Source organism: Eschrichtius robustus, chromosome 16 (assembly GCF_028021215.1).
Source record: "Eschrichtius robustus isolate mEscRob2 chromosome 16, mEscRob2.pri, whole genome shotgun sequence".
In the NCBI taxonomy this organism is placed as follows: Eukaryota; Metazoa; Chordata; class Mammalia; order Artiodactyla; family Eschrichtiidae; genus Eschrichtius; species Eschrichtius robustus.
The window spans coordinates 48,527,454-48,553,469 of NC_090839.1; the positions used below are offsets into that span (position 1 = coordinate 48,527,454).

Below are 26,016 nucleotides of genomic sequence, written 5' to 3' on the forward strand. Positions count from 1 at the left end.
TGAAGAGACCTGTCAGAACAGGGAAAGCCCTCAAAATACAGAGTGGAATAGGCAGGAAAATGGAGATTCCTGGGTGCTTCTCAGGATTTCTTTCTTGCAATGAGAGATTGCTGTAGACTGACCACAGTATTTAAAGCCTGTGAACTTGGTTGCTAATTTCAATAAAGACAGGAGACTTATTTCTGGTTAACTAAGGGTGTGTTCTGGATAATTGAACAAATTGGCTGGAAAGTGAAAAAATCTTCGGTTACGTATGATGTCAAATGAGCAAAATAACCATCTGGGTTAGGTCGTCTCCATATCCACCAAGGACAAACACCTTCTAGGGGTCATTTCCTCCACGCTTTTCCTTGTCCGGAGGGAGGAGTCATGGCGGGGATGCCTTTCCCCATCTGCCACTCTCCTCTTAGCACCTACAGCTTTGAACAGTAGCTAAAGTTTCTCATGTGATCCTGAGCAAAAGATTTGGGAAAAACTGGATTCTCCTAACTTAGGAGTCTGTGGTTCTCCAAAGCCTGGGTCTTTGAAAACATCTAGAGACTTTTTACGAAATGAATGAGGAAGCTGGGTCTGAGAGAAGTCAGGCACACATCAAGGGTTCCATGCCAGTGGTGGCAATGCCAGGCCATGAACCCAAGTTCTTGGACAAAAACCCAGGGCTCTTCCTGTTAAAGAGAGGCTGAAATTCGCTGAGCAGATGGAGAGCTAATTGGGGGAGCTGAGAACCCTCAGGAATCACCTATGGGGAAAATGGGCTCTGCAAGGAAACTGCAGTGCTTTGAGGATAATAGAAAACACATCAAACAGCTGCACAGACCTCAGTTGTCCTGGGGAAATGTACTCTGTTCCCTGGCACCTGAAATGCAGGTGTTGAAGGAAAGGTCCTGGACTGTCTGCCACTTCTGAAGCCTATTTGTGATGCATACAGTCACAACTGGTCCCCAAACCTGCTTGATCACACAGAGCACCTGTTAAAATACAGGTTCCCAGGGCCCTCCATAGGAGTTTCTGCTTCTCTATGGCTGTGAGGTCTGGGAATCTACATCTTTAACAAATGTTCTAGGTGATTCTTATAATCCAGCCAAAAAAGGGAAGCACCAGTATAGAATAGGGGCTGGAAAACTTCTTCTGGAAAGGGTCAGAGTGACCTATACTAGGCACTGCCAGCCAAACGGTCTCTGTCACGGCTACTCAAAGTTGCCGCTGTATCAACAAAACAGAGACAACACATAAATAAATGAACGTGACTGTGTTCCCATAAAGCTTTATTTACAAAAGCAGGTGGACCTGTTTTGACCTGGGGGGCTAGAGTTTGCCAACCCCTAATCTAGAATATTCCACTGATTCATTAATCCACATAGGCAACGTATGTGAGGTGGCAAAAAGCTCAGGTCTGTCCTTTCCAGGGATCCTCTCAGGTGTAGGAAGAGAAAGGTCCCTTTAAAAACAAACAAATAAAGTAAAACAACTCACCAAAATATCAATGTCTCTAGGAAGGAAATTCCAACACTGGACGCACCAACCACTACAATCTTGGCGTTGACAGTTATTTTAGGTTCCAACGTTAGTTTTCTGTTTGTATGGTTCAAGGCATAACTCAACTGGAAAAAAATACAAAGAGAAAAAGGGACTTGAGGAAAATGTAGCTGAGTCTGCATTCCCAAATTGGCAATTACTTAACCAGGATATTACCAGCAAAACAAACTGAAAAATGCCCCTGTGCAGCCCTGAGGAAATTTATGGGAAGTAATTTTTAAGAAATTAGTGTAAGAATATGGCAATATACCTAACACCTAGGCTGGTTCACATCAAAATACTTGATTTAGATCATTTTCGTCTTATTGTTGACAGATGTTTCATATAGAACCCAGGCCATCTATGACTAGAGATGATAAGGTAAATAATTCCCCAAGAAGACAGGCAAGTTGCTCCTTGAGAATCTGTAGTTTCATCAAAGGTCCCAATCTTTCCTTCTGTCCAAGGTTTGAACAATTAGATTACAGTAGCTGGGTGCCTGATGGAAGGTATTAACTCTCATTCAGTTCTGCATCCCTCACACAACACCTGGAGCACAGTAGGTGTTCAGTAATATTTATAGAATGACAACTGTGTTGAATGACAAAAGCATATTGGATGATAAGGATTGTTCAGTCTTTCAAATAACTTAGGGTCAGGGAGGACTCTTAGAAGCACAGAAAGTAACAGGTGATCATTTTAATGTCCATGTTTGAAAAAATTACCTGGATTGATTTGTTTGGTTACTTTCCTGCAGAGGCTTCAGTGGGAGCATGAAATGTACAAAGGAAGGTTTTACAAAGAGGTGGTGGGGTCTGTTTGTTTGTTTGTTTGTTTTTTGCCCACAATGCACAGCATGTGGGATCTGAGTTTCCCAACCAGGGATTGAACCCATGCCCCCTGCATTGGAAGCATGGACTCTTAACCACTGGACTGCCAGGGAAGTTGGGGTACTCTTAAAAGAATGTTGGATTGGGTCAGAAGACCTTGATTCTCTTTTTTAATTCATAAATTCAACACACATTTTTATTTGATGCTTCCTGTGTGTCTGGACAATAACAGGGTTTACAGCTGACTTCTCATCAGAAGCAATGGAGGACAGGAGTCAGTGGAATGACATCCACACCAATGTGTCCCACTCGTTCAAGTTCTCGTTACATTAGCATTAACTCACCCTCTAGGTCAGAGACCTTCAAATTCTAGTAGACCAAACCTATTTTTAATTTTCTTAAAATCCTGAGATACCAGGAGCTGGAAGTCCAGCAGGCTAATGGTAAAGTCCTATGGAAAGCTGGGCTCCCACCTACCTTCCAGTGCCTAAGGCAGCATGGGTGGGGTCACATGCTTTGCAATTTACCTGGCAACATATGTGATCTAGAGGATAGATCCCCTCTCTCTAGCTCGAGCTAGCCCAGCAACATGGAGGTAAAAAAATGTCTTGAGCCAAATAAAGTATTAATAGAAATTCAAAACAAAGTTCGGAGGTTTTAGACTCTCTCTATAATTAACATTGCTGGTGCCTCTCAGCATCTGTTCCACCCCCACTCCCACCTCTAATGAGACACACCGGGGATTTTGGAAAAGATTGAACCCACTCCCATCTTTAAGAGGGGGCTCTGGTTGACATAAACCAAGTTGCATAATCCCACCCTCCTTGCTCAACAATTGGCCCAGGATAGACACGTGACCTATGCTGGCCTAATCAGAGTGAAGCCCAGGACTTTCGTGTGATGGTTTAAGAAGAAAAGCCTCTTGCCTTCCAGATGGTACGAGGTGTAGATTGTGAAGCCTGAAATAGTACAGTCATCATGCCACCAAGAGGGAAACCATTCTGGGATGAAGCCCCAAGAGAATCACAAAGAAATAGAACAGGAATTCCTTTCAAATCCTACCTGAAGCCCATGCTACCTTTGGACTCTTCAGTTACATGAGAAATAAATATCAGTCAGCTATCAGTGCTGCATAACAAACCACCCCAAAGTGCATTGGCTTAAAAAATTGCCATCTATTCTCACCCATGTAACTCTGAGTCAGCTGGAAGAAGGCTGATGTCAGCGGGATTCAGCTGGCTTTGGCTCCACTCTGCAGATTTCAGCTTAGCCTCACATCTCTCCTATCTTTTTTAATGAGGGAGAACTAGGTCTGTTCTTCTCATGGCAATGCAGAAGTGCAAGAAGGTAAGTGAAAATAAGAAATACTTCTTCAGCCTGGCCAAAGCAAGTCACACGGTGGAGCCCAACACCCATGAGGTGGGGAAGCAGACTCCCCTGTAGTGGGAGGAATCTCAAAGTCACACAGCAAGGGCACAACACAGGAAGGGAGGAAGAGCTGGGGAGAAAGACTGCAACCCACTGTGTTTCCTTGATTCTTTGGGTCAGTTTGATTCTTTTACATGCAACTAAAAACTTCCTAAACTGATAGACCTTCTAAATGACAATAGTGAATATATCATCTGGGTGAAAGAGTATCTGTTCTTCAAATAAATGTCACTCTGATCCGCCCTATGAAAATTTCCCAGCACAGGCCAGTGAGGTATTCTGCGAGAAAACTAGTTAACACTGGTACATCCAGGTGCCAGTGTGTACTGTGTTCCCATTAATTTGCAAGACAAGCCTGGTAGCAGCAGATTGGGTCTGGTGGTTTAGAGTGAGGAAGATAGGAAGCATAAATGGTGGTATGAAGGCATGTAGTCACAAGTCTAATTAAGAGACTTAAGATGCAAGCATCTTCACAGAGGTCAGAACCCAAGATTCCTTCCATAGGAGGTATGTTCAGACATTCCCCTCTGCTGTCCGGAAGCATATACTAACACTGAAACATGGGCAGTAATGAAATCCCCTGGTAAAGAATTATACCCCATTTATGAAACAGTTCCTGAATCAATGATACAAAGGCACCCGGGGAACAGAACAGAATGGCTTTTGTTTCCCACACAATAGCTTTAACACCAACAGCTGCCAGGCCTCAGAAATCACCTTTCTAACCTCTGAATACACAAAGTGGCCTCGGGTGTCAAGAGTTAGCGTCAGTACCAATGGTGGTGGGTGTCTCAGGAGAGTGATCAGACATCACAATGGTTCTCACGAAACCCAATTTGGTGCCCAGGCTTTAATTAAAAACATATTCATCATTGGGTATGAAGAAGTGACCTGAAAAAGCCACATTTTTCTTTTGTTAAGATAGATGGTTTTTAAATACCTTGAAAAGAAATTCTTTCCAGCCTGGAAATATCTTTCAGTGACAACTGCAAATGAAGACGGCTTCTTCTGCTTTCAAAGGGTTTGTTTTGCCCATAAGCCGGAAGCTCGAGGCATTTTTGGAAGAAAGCAGAATATGTCCTTCCTTTATGTTCCTTCAAACTACAGGTTTTCCCAGTAAAGAAAAACAGGTATGGAAGACCCTCTGAGCCAAGCCAGCTTTTCCTTTTCTTGGTCTGAACATCTACCAAAAATGTCCCGTGCACTAGAGATCCTGTTTTAGATGTTTGTTTTTGTTTTTTATTTCCTTAACAGCAAACTAAAAATAAAAGCCGTATCTACTGACTCATATTTTATAGACAGAAATTAAATGTGCCTTGTAATAGTAAATTGTCAAAGATGAAACAGAGGAGTCTCTGTAAGCTATTTAACTACATACCATACCAGTGATAATACGGGTGAGAAATCAGATTCTTACCTCCATGTTCTTTGGAGACATTTATGCTTCTATTCTCCTAATGACACTAAGTTAGTATTTTTAGACAAACGGATGAGTTTAAATAGATCAACAGGTACCCCAGCAGGAAGGAATAGGCCATATATCATGTATAAGCTGACCTTTCAAGGCTGAAAGAAATGTTCCTTAAAATTGATTATGGCTCTCATAATAAGTTTAAAACACAAGCCTTAAGTTCCATTCCTGAGATGGAAGAAGAAAGAATGATAAAATGGGACTCCCTATTTGGAAATTCTAGAGCCAGGCTTGAGGTGTGGGGAGGGGAGGGAATGTGGATGGTTCAGAGGGAAGTGACGATAAAGGTCAGGTGAGGGGGTTGTTGAGATGAGAAAATAGGGAACAGAAACGAGCACATGTTTAAATTTTAAGCTATTTATCTGTAATTTCCTATGAGCTTCTGAATTAGAACACCTTGTGCATGTGAGAGAGTCATTGAGCAGTTTGGTCCCTTTATTAATTCATCTGGTTTGTCTGCAGCCCTCCACCTAGACTGTTTGCTTTCTGAGGTCAGGGGCTATGTCTTTGTTTTTTTGAGGCATTCGTTTAGTTTTAGTTTAGTTTTGTTTTATCTGAACAATTCCTGCCACACATTTTTGGACATGTGGTAAATGATGAAAGGACAGATAGATATGCTGACTTTGCGTTCCGTGAGCCCTTCTTAAAGGGTGTTGACGTAATTTCTACTGATTCAGGTTATTTCTGTTGGTGCTTTTCCAGTGGCTTACATGACAGACAAATGATTTAGATATAATGAGAAGTACTTATGATTAAATTTGATCTTTTTAGTAAAAATGATACTGACGTACATGCTCAGGTGAGTTTATGCTGTGATTCACGTACATTTATCAAGAGACCTTAAAAGACACAGTTTTGAGTTTTATGCATGTTTGTTAACTGTTCTGTGTGTACAAAAAGAAACATTAGTCAAAGTATAATTTTATCTGATACACACAGACCTGAGTTCTGTGTTTCCATATCTGGTTTAGTTTTTCTCATGCACTTAGAATGAGTTAGAATGACAACAAAAGCAGTATTAAAACTCGGTTTCAATAATAGATCCAAAATCAGAAGTTGCTAAAATTACGAATAGGCCATTAAACTAGAAAGCAGTCAAAATAACTACAAATGATCCTACATAATAAACCCAATTCATACTAAAATGGGACATGACAGCGTCTATGGTGAATTTTTTCTAATGATACCCTTTCGTTTGGGGGTCACATTCAACCTCCAGGATCATTGGACTGGGCATCATTAGCCCAGTCCAAACAAGGGACTGTTTTCTTAACTCTGCTACTGGTTGAAATTCTGAGCCTCTTTTCCTTAAACATCAGTTTCCTCAGGTGTAAAATGGAAGGAAATTACACAAACCTCTGCCTTCCTCAGCAGGCAAACATGGGAACTATTCATTAAAAAACGTCTACAAATACTTGGAGCTTTTCGGGCAAAGATGTTACACAAGGTAAAATTGCACATCCTCTCCTGCATCTGCAATATGAAAGGCAAATCTTCGAAAAACACGTTTTAAAAGGGCGAAACAAGGAGCTCCATTTTCAGCTCCACACCCATGTGTATATATTTTTTCTTCTAGAAAGCTTCCAAAGACTTCAAAGGGAGCTCTGTCCAGGCGAGAAAATGGAAGATGGAGAGATTCAAAGCCCTTAGAAATAGAATTTCTGAAATTCTTAATAAGCCTATTTTTGCTTTATAAATGTAATTTTTTCTCCTTACACTTTTCCATTCTCTCTCTTCTTTTTGAGAAGCTCCCCTTTCCCCAATTTGATCAAAACAAATAATGACAGGTTGACAGCGCTATAAATATCAGTGTCAGTTTCAGAGTTCAAAGTAAACAAATTGACCTCTTGGGGGCAAAGTATTGCAATATCTACCAAATACATAAAGAGTAGGGAGATACAGACATGTAAACAAGAACCAATAAGTCGGGCATCTCTTCCACAGACACAAAATGCAATTTTGAAAAACCTTTCTGCTAAAATCATTAAAAGGGCTCAAAACTACGATAGGAACGCCATCACCTCTGTCCTAGCAGAGCATGAGGAGGCAGTCAAGACAACGCTATGGTTTTGAGCCTCGTTTTCTGAAGGATTCCCTTAACCTTCCTCTTTGTTAGGGTATGGGGAGCTCCTAACTCTTCTTGCAGCTCCAGCACGTGGGGAAAATGCACACTGTTCTGTCTCTGGCATCTGCTGAGAGTGACAATGACTCAAGGACCCTTTGAGTCATTGTCAAAGGTGATAGGTGAGGTGATAGGCTTGCTCTCCTATCATGGGCAGAAGTGTACTCAAAACCATGCAACGTGGGCCAAAGGGTGGGCTGGGGTTCCTGCAGCATCCCCACCATTGCACCAGGCACAAGCTAGGCACACAGTAAAGTTTGGGAAGTGAATGAGGTACTAATTTGGTCTCTGCAAAATTATTAGTAACCTTACCCATGAAGAATTCTTATTTCTTTAAAGAATTATAATACCTTTAGTTCCTTTACATTCTTCACATTATCCCAGGCAAACAGTGGGAGCTTGAACCCTAGCTAAAGAAGAGGGTCCTGTTTCAGTTAGGGTTGGGCTTGGCTGCATACAACAGAAAATGCAGCTTAAACAGAAAACAGTAGCTTTAACAGGATAGAAGATAATTTCTCACTTATGCAAAAGAAATCTGGAAATACATAATCCAGGGCTACTGAGGCAGAGCCAGACTTCTACCTGCCTAACTCCCCATCCTAGTGCATGGCTTCCATCCTCAAGGATGGCCTAGGATGGCTGCCGGAGATCCAGATACCACGTCCTTATTCCAGGGAGCAGGAAGGAGAAGGAAGGAAAGAAAAAAGGGCCTTCCTTCCAGTGAGCCACGTCCTTTAAGCAGCCATCTCAGAATTCCCATTCCAACTACTTCTACTTCCAGCTCAGTGGCCAAAATTGAGTCATATGGTCATGCCAGATGCAAGGGAGGCTGGGAAACATATTCTCTTAGTTGGGTGCATTGCTGCCTTGCACAAAATTGAGATCTCTTTACTAAGGCTAAAGGGAGGAATGGATACTGGGGGCAATTCATGGTCTTTGCTGTTGTTCCTTAAGCCTCTATAATTCAATGAGTAAATTTCTTTAACTTGCATTTTTCTTATATTTTTCTTATCAACTCCATCTGTCCCAATCCCTCCTACACCCATATTCCCAACCTGGCTATTATCATTATTTTGCAAATGTTTTTAAAAGTTCAAATTATTGGGGCTTCCCTGGTGGCGCAGTGGTTGGGAGTCTGCCTGCCAATGCAGGGGACATGGGTTCGAGCCCTGGTCTGGGAGGATCCCACATGCCGCGGAGCGACTGGGCCCGTGAGCCACAATTACTGAGCCTGCGCGTCTGGAGCCTGTGCTCCACAACGGGAGAGGCCGCGATGGTGAGAGGCCCGCGCACCAGGATGAGGAGTGGTCCCCGTGTGCCACAACTGGAGAAAGCCCTCCCACAGAGACGAGGACCCAGCACAGCCATAAATAAAATAAATAAATTTAAAAAAAAAAGTTCAAATTATTGCCACCCCATGACAATCACTGGCAACCATTCTTATACATTTATATGTGGGGGAAAAAGGTGTTTTAGAAGTTGAGTGACTTTACTGGATTTCGTCAGTTCTAGGATGCACATTTTTTCCACATTAGCATCCCTGAAATCAGCCTCACGGTCAATGTCACCTTAGCCGTTGGGATTGGCCAGGTAGCAGCAGTGACACAGTTGTCCTTTCCTGGGCACAGGTGACTTGGTCAAGGCTGTTCACTGTCATCATCTCCGGAGAGTCATGTGCATTATGGGACAACATGTGTTGAGTTTAACTGCTGCTGACAACGCCTTCAAAAAGATTACAGCATGATTTGGCATCGAAATGAACACTTATTATGTTCCCATGAAGGCCCAGAAACCGAGCGGCAGGGTGCAAACTTGATATTAATGAAGCAAATATTAGTCATTGGAGGGAATGGCTGTAATTCCATATTTTCTTGCAATGAAACAATCGAATGCTTTACAGGAACAAATCAGGGATGATAGATACCTACAAGCAGACGAAGCTGTGTCACATTTTGTTACCGAGACACATGCAAAAGTTTTTTTCCCATCACACAGCAAACAATGCAATTGAAGGGTACGTAAATTGGCTCTCCTCTCTGAATAGATAAAAGAAATTTCAAAGCAATAAGACATATGACTGATTCATATTCTGTTCAGGGCTCTTATTAAGACATTGTGTCACAGTTTAATTGGCCATGTTTTTTTCTTAATGGTACATAAAGTAAGGGTCCATCTAATAATAATGGCATCTTAGATTTGATAAAGGTGATGAAATTCACTTGTTTTTAATTAGATAACAGCCTGAACAAGTAGTTATATAGTCATTGAAAATATGGTTATTTGACGCAATACTCGAGCATGGGCAAGGGAGACCCACTGTTGGCTTTTCAGGGACACAATGACTCACTGATTCCCAATGTGGGGATGCTAGCACGGGTGCCAGGATAACCTCAAGTGGCTCCACATCCCTCCCCTTCCCACCTGGAGTGGTGCCAAGTGTTTAGAAATGTCCTCTGTGCCCCGCATCACACCCAGCAAATCCTGTCTGTTAGGGTTCAGCTACTTGGCTACCTCCAGGTATCACTGTCAATACAGAGTCAGCCAAAAACCGGAGAAATGACCTCCCTGGGTGAACAGACAGCAAAAGGCAGGGAGAAAGCAAATCCATGGCAGGGAAATGGTTTGCAGAATCAATGACAAATTACTATTATGTTATATCTGTGTCTCTTAAAAAAAGCTCATTGACTTAGCATGTAGTTGCCTAACCATTCTCAAAAGCTCATTGACTTAGCATGTAGTTGCCTAACCATTCTCAACTTCTATAGCCCTATGAAGGACCCACTTTTAATGAAATGAAATGAAGGTGTGGCCTCAAAGGTTTGGAAAACACTCAAATTCAAAAGCGATGAAAGGCATTCTTCCTGTTAAATAATGCCCTTCCTAAATGATGGCATTTTCCTACAGGTATCCAAGGATAAAAATGGTCCTGTATATATTAAATACAAAATGCATATATGGCGGGGGGGATCTTCAAAATGGCAGAGGAGTAAGACGTGGAGATCACCTTCTGACAGAGGATCGGTGCTGACCAGCACTCACCAGCCCGAGAGGCTTGTCTGCTCACCCGCCGGGGCGGGCGGGGGCTGGGAGCTGAGGCTCAGGCTTCGGAGGTCGGATCCCAGGGAGAGGGGTGGGCGGCATGAACACAGACTGAAGAGGGATAGTGTGCCACAGCTAGCCAGAAGGCAGTCTGGGAAAGAGTCTGGAACTGCCTAAGAGGCAAGAGACCATTATTTCAGGGTGCACGAGGAGAGGGGATTCAGAGCACTGCCTAAATGAGCTCCAGAGATGGGCACGAGCCGCGGCTATCAGTGCGGACCCCAGAGACGGGCATGAAACGCTAACGCTGCTGCTGCAGCCACCAAGAAGCCTGTGTGCAAGCACAGGTCACTATCCACACCTCCCCTCCTGGGAGCCCGTGCAGCCCGCCACTGCCAGGGTCCCATGATCCAGGGACATCTTCCCCGGGAGAACACACGGCGCGCCTCAGAATTTTGCAACGTCACATTGGCCTCTACCACCGCAGGTTCGCTCCGCATTCCATACCCCTCCCTCCCCCAAGGCCTGAGTGAGCCAGAGCCCCCGAATCAGCTGCTCCTTTAACCACCTCCTGTCTGGGCAAAGAACAGACACCAGAGGGTGACCTACACCCAGAGGCGGGGCCAAATCCAGAGCTGAACCCCAGGAGCTGTGCGAACAAAGAAGAGAAAGGGAAATCTCTCCCAGCAGCCTCAGGAGCAGTGGGTTAAATCTCCACAATCAACTTGATATACCCTGCATCTGTGGAATACCTGAATCGACAATGAATCATCCCAAAATTTGAGGAGGTGGACTTTGGGAGCAACTGTAGACTTGGAGTTTGTTTTCTGCATATAATTTGTTTCTGGTTTTATGTTTATCTCAGTTTAGTATTTAGAGCTTATTATCATTGGTAGATTTGTTTATTAATTGGGTTGCTCTCTTCCTTTATTTATATATATATATTTTTTTTCCTTTTTCTTTTTTTTTTTTTTAATTTTACACTTTATTTATTTATTTCTGGCTGTGTTGGGTCTTCGTTTCTGTGCGTGGGCTTTCTCTAGTTGAGGCAAGTGGGGGCCACTCTTCATCGTGGTGTGCGGGCCTCTCACTGTCGCGGCCTCTCTTGTTGAGGAGCACAGGCTCCAGACGTGCAGGCTCAGTAGTTGTGGCTCACAGGCCTAGTTGCTCCGCGGCATGTGGGATCTTCCCAGACCAGGGCTCGAACCCATGTCCCCTGCATTGGCAGGCAGATTCTAAACCACTGCGCCACCAGGGAAGCCCACCTTTTTCTTCTTTTGTGAGTGTGTCTATGTATGCTTCTTTGTGTGATTTTGTCTGTATAGGTTTGCTTTTATCATTTATCCTAGGGTTCTGTCTGTCTGGTTTTTTGTGTGTTTTGTTTTGGTTTTTTTTTTTAGAATAGTTTTTAGCACTTGTTATCATAGGTGGATTTGTTTATTGGTTTGGTTGCTCTCTTCTTTCCTTTCTTTTTTGAAATTACTTTCTTTTTTTTTTTTTTATGGCTGTGTTGGCTCTTCGTTTCTGTGTGAGGGCTTTCTCTAGTTGCGGCAAGTGGGGGCCACTCTTCATCGTGGTGCGCGGGCCTCTCATTATCACGGCCTCTCTTGTTGTGGAGCACAGGCTCCAGACGCTCAGGCTCAGTAGCTGTGGCTCACGGGCCTAGTTGCTCCGCGGCATGTGGGATCTTCCCAGACCAGGGCTCGAACCCGTGTCCCCTGCATTGGCAGGCAGATTCTCAACCACTGTGCCACCAGGGAAGCCCTGAAATTACTTTTTAATTTTAATAATTATTTTTTATTTTAATAAGTTTATTTATTTTATTTCTTTTTTCTTTCTCTTTCTTTCTTTTTTTTCTCCCTTTTCTTCTGAGCCGTGTGGCTGACAGGGTCTTGGTGCTCTGGCCGGGTGTGAGGCCTGAGTCTCTGAGGTGGGAGAGCCAAGTTCAGGATATTGGTCCACCAGAGACCACCCGGCCCCATGTAATATTAACCGGTGAGAGCTCTTCCAGAGATCTCCATCTCAACACTAAGACCCAGCTCGACTCAATGAACAGCAAGCTACAGTGCTGGACACCCCATGCCAAACAACTAGCAAAACAGGAACACAACCCCACCCATTAGCAGAGAGGCTGCCTAAAATCATAATAAGTTCACAGACACCCCAAAACACAACACCGGATGTGGTCCTGCCCACCAGAAAGACAAGATCCAGTCTCATCCACCAGAACACAGGCACCAGTCTCCTCCACCAGGAAGCCTACACAACCCACCAAAACAACCTTACCCACTGGGGGCAGACACCAAAAACAACGGGAACTACGAACCTGCAGCTGCGAAAAGGAGACCCCAAACACAGTAAGTTAAGCAAAATGAGAAGACAGAGAAATACACAGCAGATGAAGGAGCAAGGCAAAAACCCACCAGACCTAACAAATGAAGAGGAAATAGGTAGTCTACCTGAAAAAGACTTCAGAGTAATGATAGTAAAGATGATCCAAAATCTTGGAAATAGAATGGAGGAAGTACAAGAAACGTTTAACAAGGACCTAGAAGAACTACAGAGCAAACAGACAATAATGAACAACACAATATATGAAATTAAAAATTCTCTAGAAGAAACCAATAGCAGGATAACTGAGGCAGAAGAACGGATAAGTGACCTGGAAGATAAAATAGTGGAAATACCTACTGCAGACCAGAATAAAGAAAATAGAATGAAAAGAATTGAGGACAGTCTCAAAGACCCCTGGGACAACATTAAACGCACCAATATTCGAATTATAGGGGTCCCAGAAGAAGAAGAGAAAAAGAAAGGGACTGAGAAAATATTTGAAGAGATTATAGTTGAAAACGTCCCTAACATGGGAAAGGAAATAGTCAATCAAGTCCAGGAGGCACAGAGTCCCATACAGGATAAATCCAAGGAGAAACACACCAAGACACATATTAATCAAACTATCAAAAATTAAATACAAAGAAAAAATATTAAAAGCAGCAAGGGAAAAGCAACAAATAACATACAAGGGAATCCCCATAAGGTTAACAGCTGATCTTTCAGCAGAAACTCTGCCAGCCAGAAGGGTGTGGCAGGACATATTTAAAGTGATGAAAGGGAAAAACCTACAACCAAGATTACTCTACCCAGCAAGGATCTCACTCAGATTCTACAGAGAAATTAAAACCTTTACAGACAAGCAAAAGTTAAGAGAATTCAGCACCACCAAACCAGCTTTACAACAAATGCTAAAGGAACTTCTCTAGGCAGGAAACACAAGACAAGGAAGAGACCTACAATAATAAACCCAAAACAATAAAGAAAATGGTAATAGGAACATACATTTCAATAATTACCTTAAATGTGAATGGATTAAATGCTCCAACCAAAAGACACAGACTGGCTGAATGGATACAAAAACAAGACCCATATATGTGCTGTCTACATGAGACCCACTTCAGACCTAGGGACACATACAGACTGAAAGTGAGGGGAAGGAAAAAGATATTCCATGCAAATAGAAATCAAAAGAAAGATGCAGTAGCAATTCTCATATCAGACAAATTAGACTTTAAAATAAAGACTATTACAAGAGACAAAGAAGGACACTACATAATGATCAAGGGATCAATCCAAGAAGAAGATATAACAATTGTAAATATTTATGCACCCAACATAGGAGCACCTCAATACATAAGGCAAATACTAACAGCCAGAAAAGGGGAAATCGACAGTAATGCAATAATAGTAGGGGACTTAAACACCCCACTTTCACCAATGGACAGATCATCCAAAATGAAAACAAATAATGAAACACAAGCTTTAAATGATACATTAAACAAGATGGATTTAATTGATTTTATAGGACATTCCATTCAAAAACAACAGAATACACTTTCTTCTCAAGTGCTCATGGAGGATTCTCCAGGATAGATCATATCTTCGTTCACAAATCAAGCCTTCGTAAATTTAAGAAAATTGAAATCATATCAAGTATCTTTTCTGACCACAATGATATGAGACTGGATATCAATTACAGGAAAAAAAAATCTCTAAAAAAAAAGAAATCTCTAAAAAAATCTCTAAAAATCTCTAAACACATGGAGGCTAAACAATATACTACTAAATAACCAAGAGATCACTGAAGAAATCAAAGAGGAAATCAAAAAATACCTAGAAACAAATGAAAATGAAAACACAACAACCCAAAACCTATGGGATGCAGCAAAAGCAGTTCTAAGAGGGAAGTTTATAGCAATACAATCCTACCTCAAGAAACAAGAAAAATCTCAAATAAACAACCTAACCTTACACCTAAAGCAATTGGAGAAAGAAGAACAAAAAAAAAACCCCCAAAGTTAGCAGAAGGAAAGAAATCATAAAGATCAGATCAGAAATAAATGAAAAAGAAATGAAGGAAACGATAGCAAAGATCAATAAAACTAAAAGCTGGTTCTTTGAGAAGATAAACAAAGTTGATAAACCATTAGCCAGATTCATCAAGAGAAAAAGGGAGAAGACTCAAATCAATAGAATTAGTAATGAAAAAGGAGAAGTAACAACTGACACTGCAGAAATACAAAGGATCATGAGAGATTACTACAAGCAACTCTATGCCAATAAAATGGACAACCTGGAAGAAATGGACAAATTCTCAGAAAAGCACAACCTTCTGAGACTGAACCAGGAAGAAATAGAGAATATAAACAGACCAATCACAAGCACTGAAATTGAAACTGGGATTAAAAATCTTCCAACAAACAAAAGCCCAGGACCAGATGGCTTCACAGGAGAATTCTATCAAACATTTAGAGAAGAGCTAACACCTATCCTTCTCAAACTCTTCCAAAACATAGCAGAGGGGGGAACACTCCCAAACTCATTCTACGAGGCCACCATCACCCTGATAGCAAAACCAGAAAAAGATGTCATAAAAAAAGAAAACTACAGGCCAATAACACTGATGAACATAGATGCAAAAATCCTCAACAAAATTCTAGCAAACAGAATCCAACAGCACATTAAAAGGATCATACACCATGATCAAGTGGGGTTTATCCCAGGAATGCAAGCATTCTTCAATATACACAAATCAATCAATGTGGTAAACCATATTAACAAATTGAAGGAGAAAAAACATGATCATCTCAATAGATGCAGAAAAAGCTTTCGACAAAATTCAACACTGATTTATGATAAAAACACTCCAGAAAGCAGGCATAGAGGAAACTTACCTCGACATAATAAAGGCCATATATGACAAACCCACAGCCAACATCTTTATCAATGATGAAAAATTGAAACCATTTCCACTAAGATCAGGAAGAAGACAAGGCTGCCCACTCTCACCACTATTATTCAACATAGTTTTGGAAGTTTTAGCCACAGCAATCAGAGAAGAAAAAGAAAAAAAAGGAATCCACATCAGAAAAGAAGTAGTAAAACTGTCACTGTTTGCAGATGACATGATACTATACATAGAGAATCCTAAAGATGCTACCAGAAAACTACTAGAGCTAATCAATGAATTTGGTAAAGTAGCAGGATACAAAATTAATGCACAGAAATCTCTTGCATTCACTAATGATGAAAAATCTGAAAGAGCAATTAAGGAAACACTCCCATTTACCATTGCAACAAAAAGAATAAAATACCTAGGAATAAACCTACCTAAGGAGACAAAAGACCTGTATGCAGAAAACTATAAGACACTGATGAAAGAAATTAAAGATGATACAAACAGATGGAGAGATATACCATGTTCTTGGATCGGAAAATCAACATAGTGAAAATGACTATACTACCCAAAGCAATCTACAGATTCAATGCAATCCCTATCAAACTACCACTGGCATTTTTCACAGAACTAGAACAAAAAATTTCACAATTTGTATGGAAACACAAAAGACCCCGAACAGCCAAAGCAATCTTGAGAAAGAAAAACCGAGCTGGAGAAATCAGGCTCCCTGACTTCAGACTATACTACAAAGCTACAGTAACCAAGACAGTATGGTACTGGCACAAAAACAGAAATAGAGATCAATGGAACAGGATAGAAAGCCCAGAGATACACCCACGCACATATGGTCAACTAATCTATGACAAAGGAGGCAAGGATATACAATGGAGAAAAGACAGTCTCTTTAATAAGTGGTGCTGGGAAAACTGGACAGCTACATGTAAAAGAATGAAATTAGAACATTTCCTAACACCATACACAAAAATAAACTCAAAATGGATTAGAGACCTAAATGTAACGCCAGACACTATCAAACTCTTAGAGGAAAACATAGGCGGAACACTCTATGACATAAATCACAGCAAGATCCTTTTTGACCCACCTCCTAGAGAAACAGAAATAAAAACAAAAATAAACAAATGGGACCTAATGAAACTTAAAAGCTTTTGCACAGCAAAGGAAACCATAAACAAGATGAAAAGACAACCCTCAGAATGGGAGAAAATATTTGCAAATGAAGCAACTGACAAAGGATTAATCTCCAAAATATACAAGCAGCTCATGCAGCTCAATATCTAAAAAACAAACAACCCTATCCAAAAATGGGCAGAAGACCTAAATAGACATTTCTCCAAAGAACATATAGAGATTGCCAACAAACACATGAAAGAATGCTCAACATCACTAATCATTAGAGAAATGCAAATCAAAACTACAATGAGGTATCACCTCACACCGGTCAGAATGGCCATCATCAAAAAATCTACAAACAATAAATGCTGGAGAGGGTGTGGAGAAAAGGGAACCCTCTTGCATTGTTGGTGGGAATGTAAATTGATACAGCCACTATGGAGAACAGTATGGAGGTTCCTTAAAACACTAAAAAGAGAACTACCATATGACCCAGCAATCCCACTACTGGGCAGATACCCTGAGAAAACCATAATTCAAAAAGAGTCATGTACCACAATGTTCACTGCAGCTCTATTTACAATAGCCAGGACATGGAAGCAACCTAAGTGTCCATGGACAGATGAATGGATAAAGAAGATGTGGCATATATATACAATGAAATATTACTCAGCCATAAAATGAAACGAAATTGAGTTATTTGTAGTGAAGTGGATGGACCTAGAGTCTGTCATACAGAGTGAAGTAAGTCAGAAAGAGAAAAACAAATACCATATGCTAACACATATATATGGAATCTAAAAAAAATAAAATAAAAATAGTTCTGAAGAACCTAGGGGCAGGACAGGAATCAGACGCAGACATAGAGAATGGACTTGAGGACACAGGGAGGGGGAAGGGTAAGCTGGGACGAAGTGAGAGAGTGGCATGGAGTTATATACACTACCAAATGTAAAACAGATAGCTAATGGGAAGCAGCCACATAGCACGGGGATATCAGCTTGGTGCTTTGTGTCCACCTAGGGGTGTGGCATAGGGAGGGTGGGAGGGAGATGCAAGAGGGAGGGGTATGGGGTTATATGTATATGTATAGCTGATTCACTTTGTTATACAGCAGAAACTAACACACCATTGTAAAGCAATTATACTCCAATAAAGATGTTAAAAATATACATATATGTATGTTTATAATATAGAATTTGAATGTCTTAACAATTAGGTAAGGAATCAGAGAAATATACGAAATGATCTGTGACAAGTTTATTCTCTCAGGATTTTTGTTAAGTGAAAAAGGTTGTATTGTTAATTGTTTCCGCCTTCTAAAAAAAAGAAGGTTTACAGAAAATGTGTCAGGTATCATCTGTCTGAACATTATTTGATTCAAGAAAGAGGACTTCAGGCCATCCTTCAATTTCCATCCCAGATCTGGGACACGTGCTTTATCAGAATGCAAGAACAGTTGATATTTAGCCACAGGCTTAAAAATATTTTGCATTTAATATCCCAGAAGTAGACTGGAATCCACCCTTATTCCCATAGAAGCAACTTAAAAATATATAGCAAAGAGTTTCTATGGCGTAGAGTCATTTCCTCAGCGTGAGAAGCAACTCTGGGAAAAACTGTTTGTGTGAAATCAACACTCTAGCAACAAGGTCAGTCAGACTTGTTGGTAGAGAAGGCAGTTGGATACATGGAGTGATTCTGAGGGCACAGGGATAATCCATCCAGTATCCCGATGCCTGCTATTCTTCCATCAAAACTTTAACACAGACCTTAATTCAACAATTTCAACCCAACAGATACTTATTGAGCATCTCCCATGTGCCAAGAACTGGCCTCAACACTGAGGTAAGAATGAGGCACAGCTCCTGTCTTTAAGGAATTCTCATTAAATCAGGAGACAGACATGTAAACAAATAAAATGGAGCAGTGTATCAGGAAGCTATGGCTGTGTAACAAACCAGTCCAAGACTGAGTGGATTAAAAGAACAAGTGTTCACTGAACTCACGACTGCAGGGAAGTCAGGAAGGTCTTCTTGGAGAAAATGACGGCTGAGCTGGGTTTAGAAGGATCCTTCCCAGGTGGGCGAGGGAGAGAACAGCCTTCTGGATGGGAGGAAAAGCCAATGCAATGGTCTGGAAGGGTGACACGTCCCACTGAAGAACAAATTAGCCTCTACACGTGCATTTTCAGATGATGTCCTGAGAAGGCAGAGTGGTCCTGCGTGGGCCACACAGGAGGCAGACACAGAGGGGCTGCAGGGGAGGAGCTGGGTCAGGAGAGACCCTGGTATCTCTGGGCACAGAGCATGATGGGAATTTTCTGTTCCCCCCGGGAACAAGCTGTTTGCTCAGGTCAGGTCCCTGGCTATTTGCACTGCTGATTTAGGCCTCGGGTTCATTTGCCAGGAAAATGACAGCAGTGGAAAAAGAACTCATTTTCCTGAGAACTGTCCACGCGAGTGCTATTCTATAGATACAACTTTTCAATCTGGCTGTCTCCCCGCCGCAGTTTCTTTATTTTCACTCCTGGATATTTTCAACACACACTCGCACGTCCTGTAAGCAGGGCTCCACTGTTCACGTCTAAGGTGTGCCTTCACGCGCACTTTTAGTCTTTCAATCAGGCTCGGTATTTCCGTTGACATCCAACTGTATCTCATAGCCGCTCTGAAGAAATTAAGCACATCATCTCTTTCACCTCGATACAAACAACGGTTTGTACTCTCTTGCACACAACTTGCCATTTCTGCACACCTAAATGAAAGGTGCACTCGGCTTTTGTGTGAGCAACACACAACGACTCTTGTGAAAGAATAAGCCTTTCTGAAAATTCCTATGGAGAACGCTAAGGCTGAAAACAAAGTTCAAAGGACCTTGGTCAGAATCTGTGGGCCAGCCTCTTGGTTCGAGGGAAGGACGTGCAGGGGGGAAAGAAACAAACCCAGCTTATTTTTAAATTGAAATTAAAAGAGAGCTTGGTAGACAGCGAAGCAGAAACCACAACAGGAAGGAAGCTGGCCACCATAAACGGGAGTGGCCAGAGCTGAACAAAGGTGGGGACACGTGTGAATAAAACACGGAGGCTAAATTCAGCCACGCAGATATTTCACATCAGATCAGGGAAAGCAAAAGCCTTGTTCCGCTCCTTTTTCTTATGAAAAGAAGAGCTCATTGCACAGAGGACATCGGTATAGAAGATTTCTACTTCGCTCCTTCCCCTCTTTCTTTGAATCCATTCCTGATGATTTTGACAGCACTTTTGAGAGACACTAATTCCACGCTCTCAACGGAAACTTTCCCATCATAGTAAGATAGTAAGTATTTTAAATATCTGAAGTTACAACACACACACACATACACACACACACACACACACGCACAGCAATAACAATCCTGCTGTAATTAATTAGCACAAAAGGCCAGGCCAGGCCTGGAGGGCTTAAAAGGGGAGCTGGCTTGCCGCTCCTGTGGGAACCACCCATGGGATGGCAGGTGTCTCTGGCAGGGTGTCTGAGTCTCCACGTATCAAATCAAGCAGAAGACCTGGGGAAAATGTCCCCCTTTGCTCACTCTGCTGTGTATTCAAACACAAAGTATAAAAACAACAACAACAACAACTAAAATGGCTCTTGGTGGGGCGGAAGGGCAGAGGCAAGCGTATTGCTCTGTCTTTTACACCTGTGCACGGCTGACATCACGCTTCAGTGCAAAGACAGGCCCAGAACTTTTCATTTGTCGCATGCACGTCAGCGGTAAACAGCCCCAGCGTTCGTGTTAATGACACCATCTGTCGGCTCCCATAACTGTGTAGCGTTCGGCTTCCAAACAAGATGTAATGGCAGCAACACATGAAACCCACTGACATTTACAGTAAGGAAATTTATTATCCGCCGTCGGTTTGTATAAATGTGTTTGCATGACTGCTGGGGCTATAAAATCATCACCTTTGCCAGGCAAGAGAAGGTGCAATAAATAATGGATTTTAAGCCATGCATGTACTACCAAATCATTAAACATTTATCACTCAGGCACAATAGCGTCTTAAGCAACAGTTAACCACTTGAAAAATTAATGCCACTTTTGCGGGTTAAATGAAAACCATTTAGTCTAAGCTTTAATGATGTTCAATATGGTTTGGTATAGAATACAGGGATTTTTAAATTTTTAAGTTGAGCATGATATATGCATGTAAATAACTCTTCTATAATAATTTTCTCTTGAGAAACAACCAGTCTATGCTCTTTTGTTAACAAAAATACTCAAAAATATAAACTGAAATGTTTCCTGAAAAAGAAATCAATGTTAAAACCTTTTCAAAACTAGAAATGACAAAAGAAAGGTTCAAATGGCATTCTTCCCTTTGAAATCCTTAATGGATTGGTCAGTTATGGTTGCAATTAAATCATTTTAACTTAGAATTAAGGAAACAAGTAAATATAAAGTCAAAACCAACCAATTCCCTTGAGTAATCGAGCCACATTTGTCCCCATTACTTAGTCCTTTAAAATCCTCTCCCCACAGGGTGCCCGGTAATTTTTTCCTTTTTTCTTGTTCTATGGGTATCCACGGCTTTAAAAGAAAATCCATGGAAATAACAATTCAAAATACAGATAGATTGGGCGATGGTTACTGGCTTTATGGAGGACTCATCAAAGAATACTGTTGGATTCAAAGGAACAAAGAGAGACAAAGGTGGGAACGAGTTACTTGTTTTCTTCCTAGACACGGAACAGTGAAGGTGGGAGCCCCTGGCTGCCCTGACACAAGCCTCCCGGACCAGCAGACCCAGCCTGGACCGAGGCTCTGTCACGGGATACTCCGAGGAGGATGGATCCTTGAAATAACACCATGTCGACACGTAAAAGGATCACTTATCAAGAGGAAACAGAGGAAGCTCTGTTTTTAGTGAACAGCACTGTTTTGTTTTGTTTTTTAAATAGTTTTAGGCAGAAGTCAAGAGATGACTGAACTAGAGATTTCTAGCTCAGTTTGTGAGTCCAGCTTAACTCCTTGGTGAGAGCTGATGTGTAGGTTTACAGGCCTGCGTGACAGGCGGGTTTTCCTATCCACTCTCCCCCGCCCCTGCGGGCGCAGCCCCAGCACAGGAGGCAGAGGAGGGCATCCCTGTAGCAGGGGGACCAGGTGGGGCAGGAGAGTCAGGACGCCCTCTTGGGAGCCCCGCTCCCATCACTGAATCTGTGGAAGGACTTCAATGTCAGGATTTCAACGTCTTCATCCCCAGGGCTGACTGTCATCTCAGTGGCTCCTGGGGTTGCCTCTCTGTGCGCTCTAGGATTGAAATCCCAGGTTTTGTCAAGTGAGTCTGGGAGGACAGCTTCCTTGGTTGCCAGGGAGAGCCATCCGTCCTTTGATGGAGGACTTCAGGGCCCAGCCTGGGCAGACAGAGGGGCGGGGGGGCGCCACTCGATGTCCCCTGCTGTCCTAAGTACCTGGCGAGGCGCGCCACATGTGGAAGCAGCCCAATTCCATATACACGCCCATGAGTCTCTCCAGCACAAAGGAGCCACTCCAGCAACTAACTCCGGTGAGCTTATGTGGACGTGAACCTCAACCTCCGGGACGGTTGTCCTATTATGATGTAACATGTATTGCTTAAGCCTTGACGTTCAGACAAAAGCACCAAGTGGGGGATTCTTCTCAAGCAGTGTTCCTATCCAGTATCCTGTGAAAGCACCACACACTCGCCCTGTCCTTCCATCTGTCACTAATTAATTTAAATACTTCCTAGAGTTCTAGCTGTTATATGGCATGTTCTGGAAATGATTCTCAGGGCTCTCTCAGGGGCTGAGGATGGATGAAAGACCAAGAAGGCCTTGCTCTTTTCTTTCAAAGTGGCCTTGGTGCCTCTAGTTCTTGATTAATCACTCTGCCTCTGCACACGTGTGTGCATGTGTACGTGTGTGTGTGTGTGTGACGGACAGAGAGACAGAGAGACAGAGACAGAGACACAGCAAGAGCGTGCAGCATGACAAAAACAGCTCTCCTGAGGGTGTGACACAAGGTGACAGCCTGAATGCAACTGTGAAACGAAAAAAAACAGTTAACAATGAAGAAAGAGAAACAAAAAGCAATTCAACAGATGCATGTCATTTTTACTCTGCAGCGAGGATCAGTTTTTTTTGTTAATTATATCACCTATTCTTTCCTTATATTGATAATTACATAATTACATGAAACAGATGGGTGACAGAATGCCCCCAGATGGTGAGAATGTAAACAAGCTTACCAATTGCTTATTCTTGAGCATATTATAAAGAATTATTTAATAATACATAGATTTCTATACTCTGCACATCTGTTAAATAGAGCCTTCAAAATAGCAGTTACTTTGTCAATTTTCATACCCAGATACAACGCCCTCCTAGGAATTCGTGGGAGGCCAACTGCCATCCAGGTAAAATATTTAACCTTTTCCAAACAGTTGGCCATGTGAAATTCTAAACTCTTATCTGAGTCCATGGGTTTCCCCTGTTCCTTTTAAAAATAGAAATAATCATTTCAAGGGGAATTACAATCCCACATAGCTCTAGTTCTGCTTTGAGCAAGCTATGGAAGATTGAAAAGGAACAGGGGGAACATAATTTGAAATGTTTCCACTGCATCTGATGGATTTCTGGAACTAAATTCTTTTAAAATAACCATGAATTAGGAGTCAAAGCATCAGTGCTGCATCGTTGGGCGTGTGTCCATAGGGCTCAGGGCCAGGCTGCATTCTGTGGGTGTAAAGAAAGAAGAGAAACCTTCCTGGCCCTCACACCACCCCTCTGCCCCATCAGTTCAGGCCTCTGCTTAAATGACCCTCACCGGAGTCACCCTCCAGCCCTGCCTGGGTTTTCTTCTTGCCCCACCTGGCACAGAGCATCCTTTTCCATCTGTCCCTTGTCTACCTCCCCGCTGGACACAGGCACCAGGGCAGCAGGGATTTGTCCACTTTCTTACTGCTGAAGCCCCAGTGCCCAGAACAGGCCCTCCACATGGTCAGCACACAATAAACACTGATGGAACAAATGACATAAATTAACTGTCCATCTCCAAGCTTCCCAACCATCCATGCAGGACGGACCCGGGCCCGAGGTTCAGACAGGACCTGGGGCATTGGGTCCTGTCCACGCAGGGGCAGGGGTGACTCTGGGAAAGGTGGGTCCACAATGTGGTGTGCATCAGAGTCGGGACAAAGAACACAACACCGGGACGAGTGATGCCATGGGTAGAGAAGTGGGCTCAGGCTCCAAGTGGAGAGGACCTGGACAGGGGAGGCTGGTGAAGAACAGAACTCAGAATCAGGCTGTGGTCACCCACTGCGCTCTCGGAGTTGACTAGGTGTAGACATGCTTGGAATTCGGGCACTTCTCTAGGGATGGTGATTGTGGGGTGTGTGTGTGTGTGTGTGAGAGAGAGAGAGAGAGAGAGAGAGAGAGAATGAGAATGAGAGAGAGGGAGGTTGGTTCATAAGCAGCATTTGAGAAGACTTGGGTTTGAAACCTAACTATGTGCTTTATCAGTAAGGAGAGTTTCTAGACCATGGGTGGTTGTTGGGATTAAATGTACTAATTCTTATAAGGAATATAGAAGAGTGCCTTTCACACATAACACATGACAAATGTTAACTATTACTGACATTTCTCTTGACTTTACTTGGTTGTTCTTACTTTTAGCATATTTTTTTTATTTTGAAGAGAAATATAATGAGACTAATTGAATAGTCTCATTCAATTACACAGTGCTTTGTTATGTTTTATTTTGTAAAGTCAATAATATTCAGAAAAAAACTTTAATTCTCCAACGCAAGCACTAAACACAACTAGTTTTGTTTCTATACATTTCCTGTTTTTGTCCTATGCATGCATATTTCTAGAAAGTTGAAATAAACCCATAGTTAAATAACACACACACGCACGCGCGCACACACACACACACACACACAAATGCATTTGATTACTCAGGGCCTGGAGATTCTTTTGGAATCTGGGCTTGGCGGGATGCATCCCCCATCTGCCCTCCGGTGGGGGTGAGTCCCCAGAGGGCAGGCCAGCTGGGAAGGAGAAGCCAGGTCATCCCTCCTGGTGCTCAGGGGAACCCAGGTCTCAGCGTGGCTGCCCTGAGTGGAGTCAAGGGTTCTCGGGCTCCAAGCAGCATCCCCCAGAGCAGACAGCTCTCAGGGAGCAGGACACAGCGAGAGGGGAGATGGCGGGGACAACCCCACAAGGGGTAAGTCAGGCGCCTCCACCTGAGAAGTCAAAGGGGAGGGAGAGCCAAGGGCGGGGGCAGAAGTGAGCCCAGCCATCCAAACTCCTTCCGCCTCTGGCACTTGCTCCCCTCTTTGGGGTGAATCAGATCACCGGCATATGTATCTGTCTGTGTGTCTGTCTGTAGCCTCGGTCCTACCAACCCAGAGTGACCCAAGACCCAGGGGGTGGGGAGGGAGGCCGTCTAGTAACAAATTAAAATAGTTGTCAATTGTACATAATTCCGTGGGACCATCTCTGTGACCTGCTAACAAACTGTAACTTGTGAAAGATAATAATACCCGGCTCACTTTTTAAAATCAGCAATCACCTCTGGTTTCACGGAGGCACCATACTGAGGTGAAATCAGGGTGCTTTTGGCCAGCAGAGCTTCACTATGGTGACCAGAAAGTGCTGCCTGAGCCTGATTCCCTGGAAGCACGGCTCCTTTTGGTTAAATACATAAACTACCATAAAACCCTCGATTATAACAACTACCGTGGTGATCATTTCAATGCATTGAATTATATTTTTAAAAAAACAAAACAAACAAAAGCTAGGACATGATCGAAGATCGCCAAGGCAGGAGCCAGGGTATAGTGTGTAATTCTTGGTTATCACCACAGGTCCCCAGCCCTGGAGGGCGGGAGCCGGCTGCACGGTGGCTGAAACATGTTTGATATCGCGAAGAAGCAGCCATAAAATCCTTTCTGGCTCCCACGCTTCTTCCACACCTTATTTATTCTCTTTTTTTCTCCCCCGTTTTTAAGTCATGCTTTTTGTTTTCTTCTTGCTTATTAAGTTGGTTACTATGGAGATCATGACATCAGTAATCTTGACTAAGCTTAATGGTCTTGAGGCAACATACGGGGTAAAGGTTTTTATTCTTCCTGAAAGAGGTTCAACCCCAGACAAGAGCAGCAGCCTGAGGTCTGAGGCCTTCAAGCTGCTTCTCTGACAGGGGAGGGCACATGGGGGAGGGCACACGATGGGGG

The 26,016-nt window shown here is 42.7% G+C and overlaps 1 protein-coding gene across 1 annotated transcript in view; it reads right to left on the bottom strand.

The window, feature by feature from the left end:
* Positions 1–26,016, bottom strand: part of CFAP61 (cilia and flagella associated protein 61) — a 253,462-nt gene that overhangs the window by 99,881 nt on the left and 127,565 nt on the right. The window contains exon 18 of the mRNA XM_068565240.1: positions 1,474–1,601. Coding sequence (XP_068421341.1) covers positions 1,474–1,601 — 128 coding nt within the window. The remainder of the gene's footprint in view (positions 1–1,473; positions 1,602–26,016) is intronic.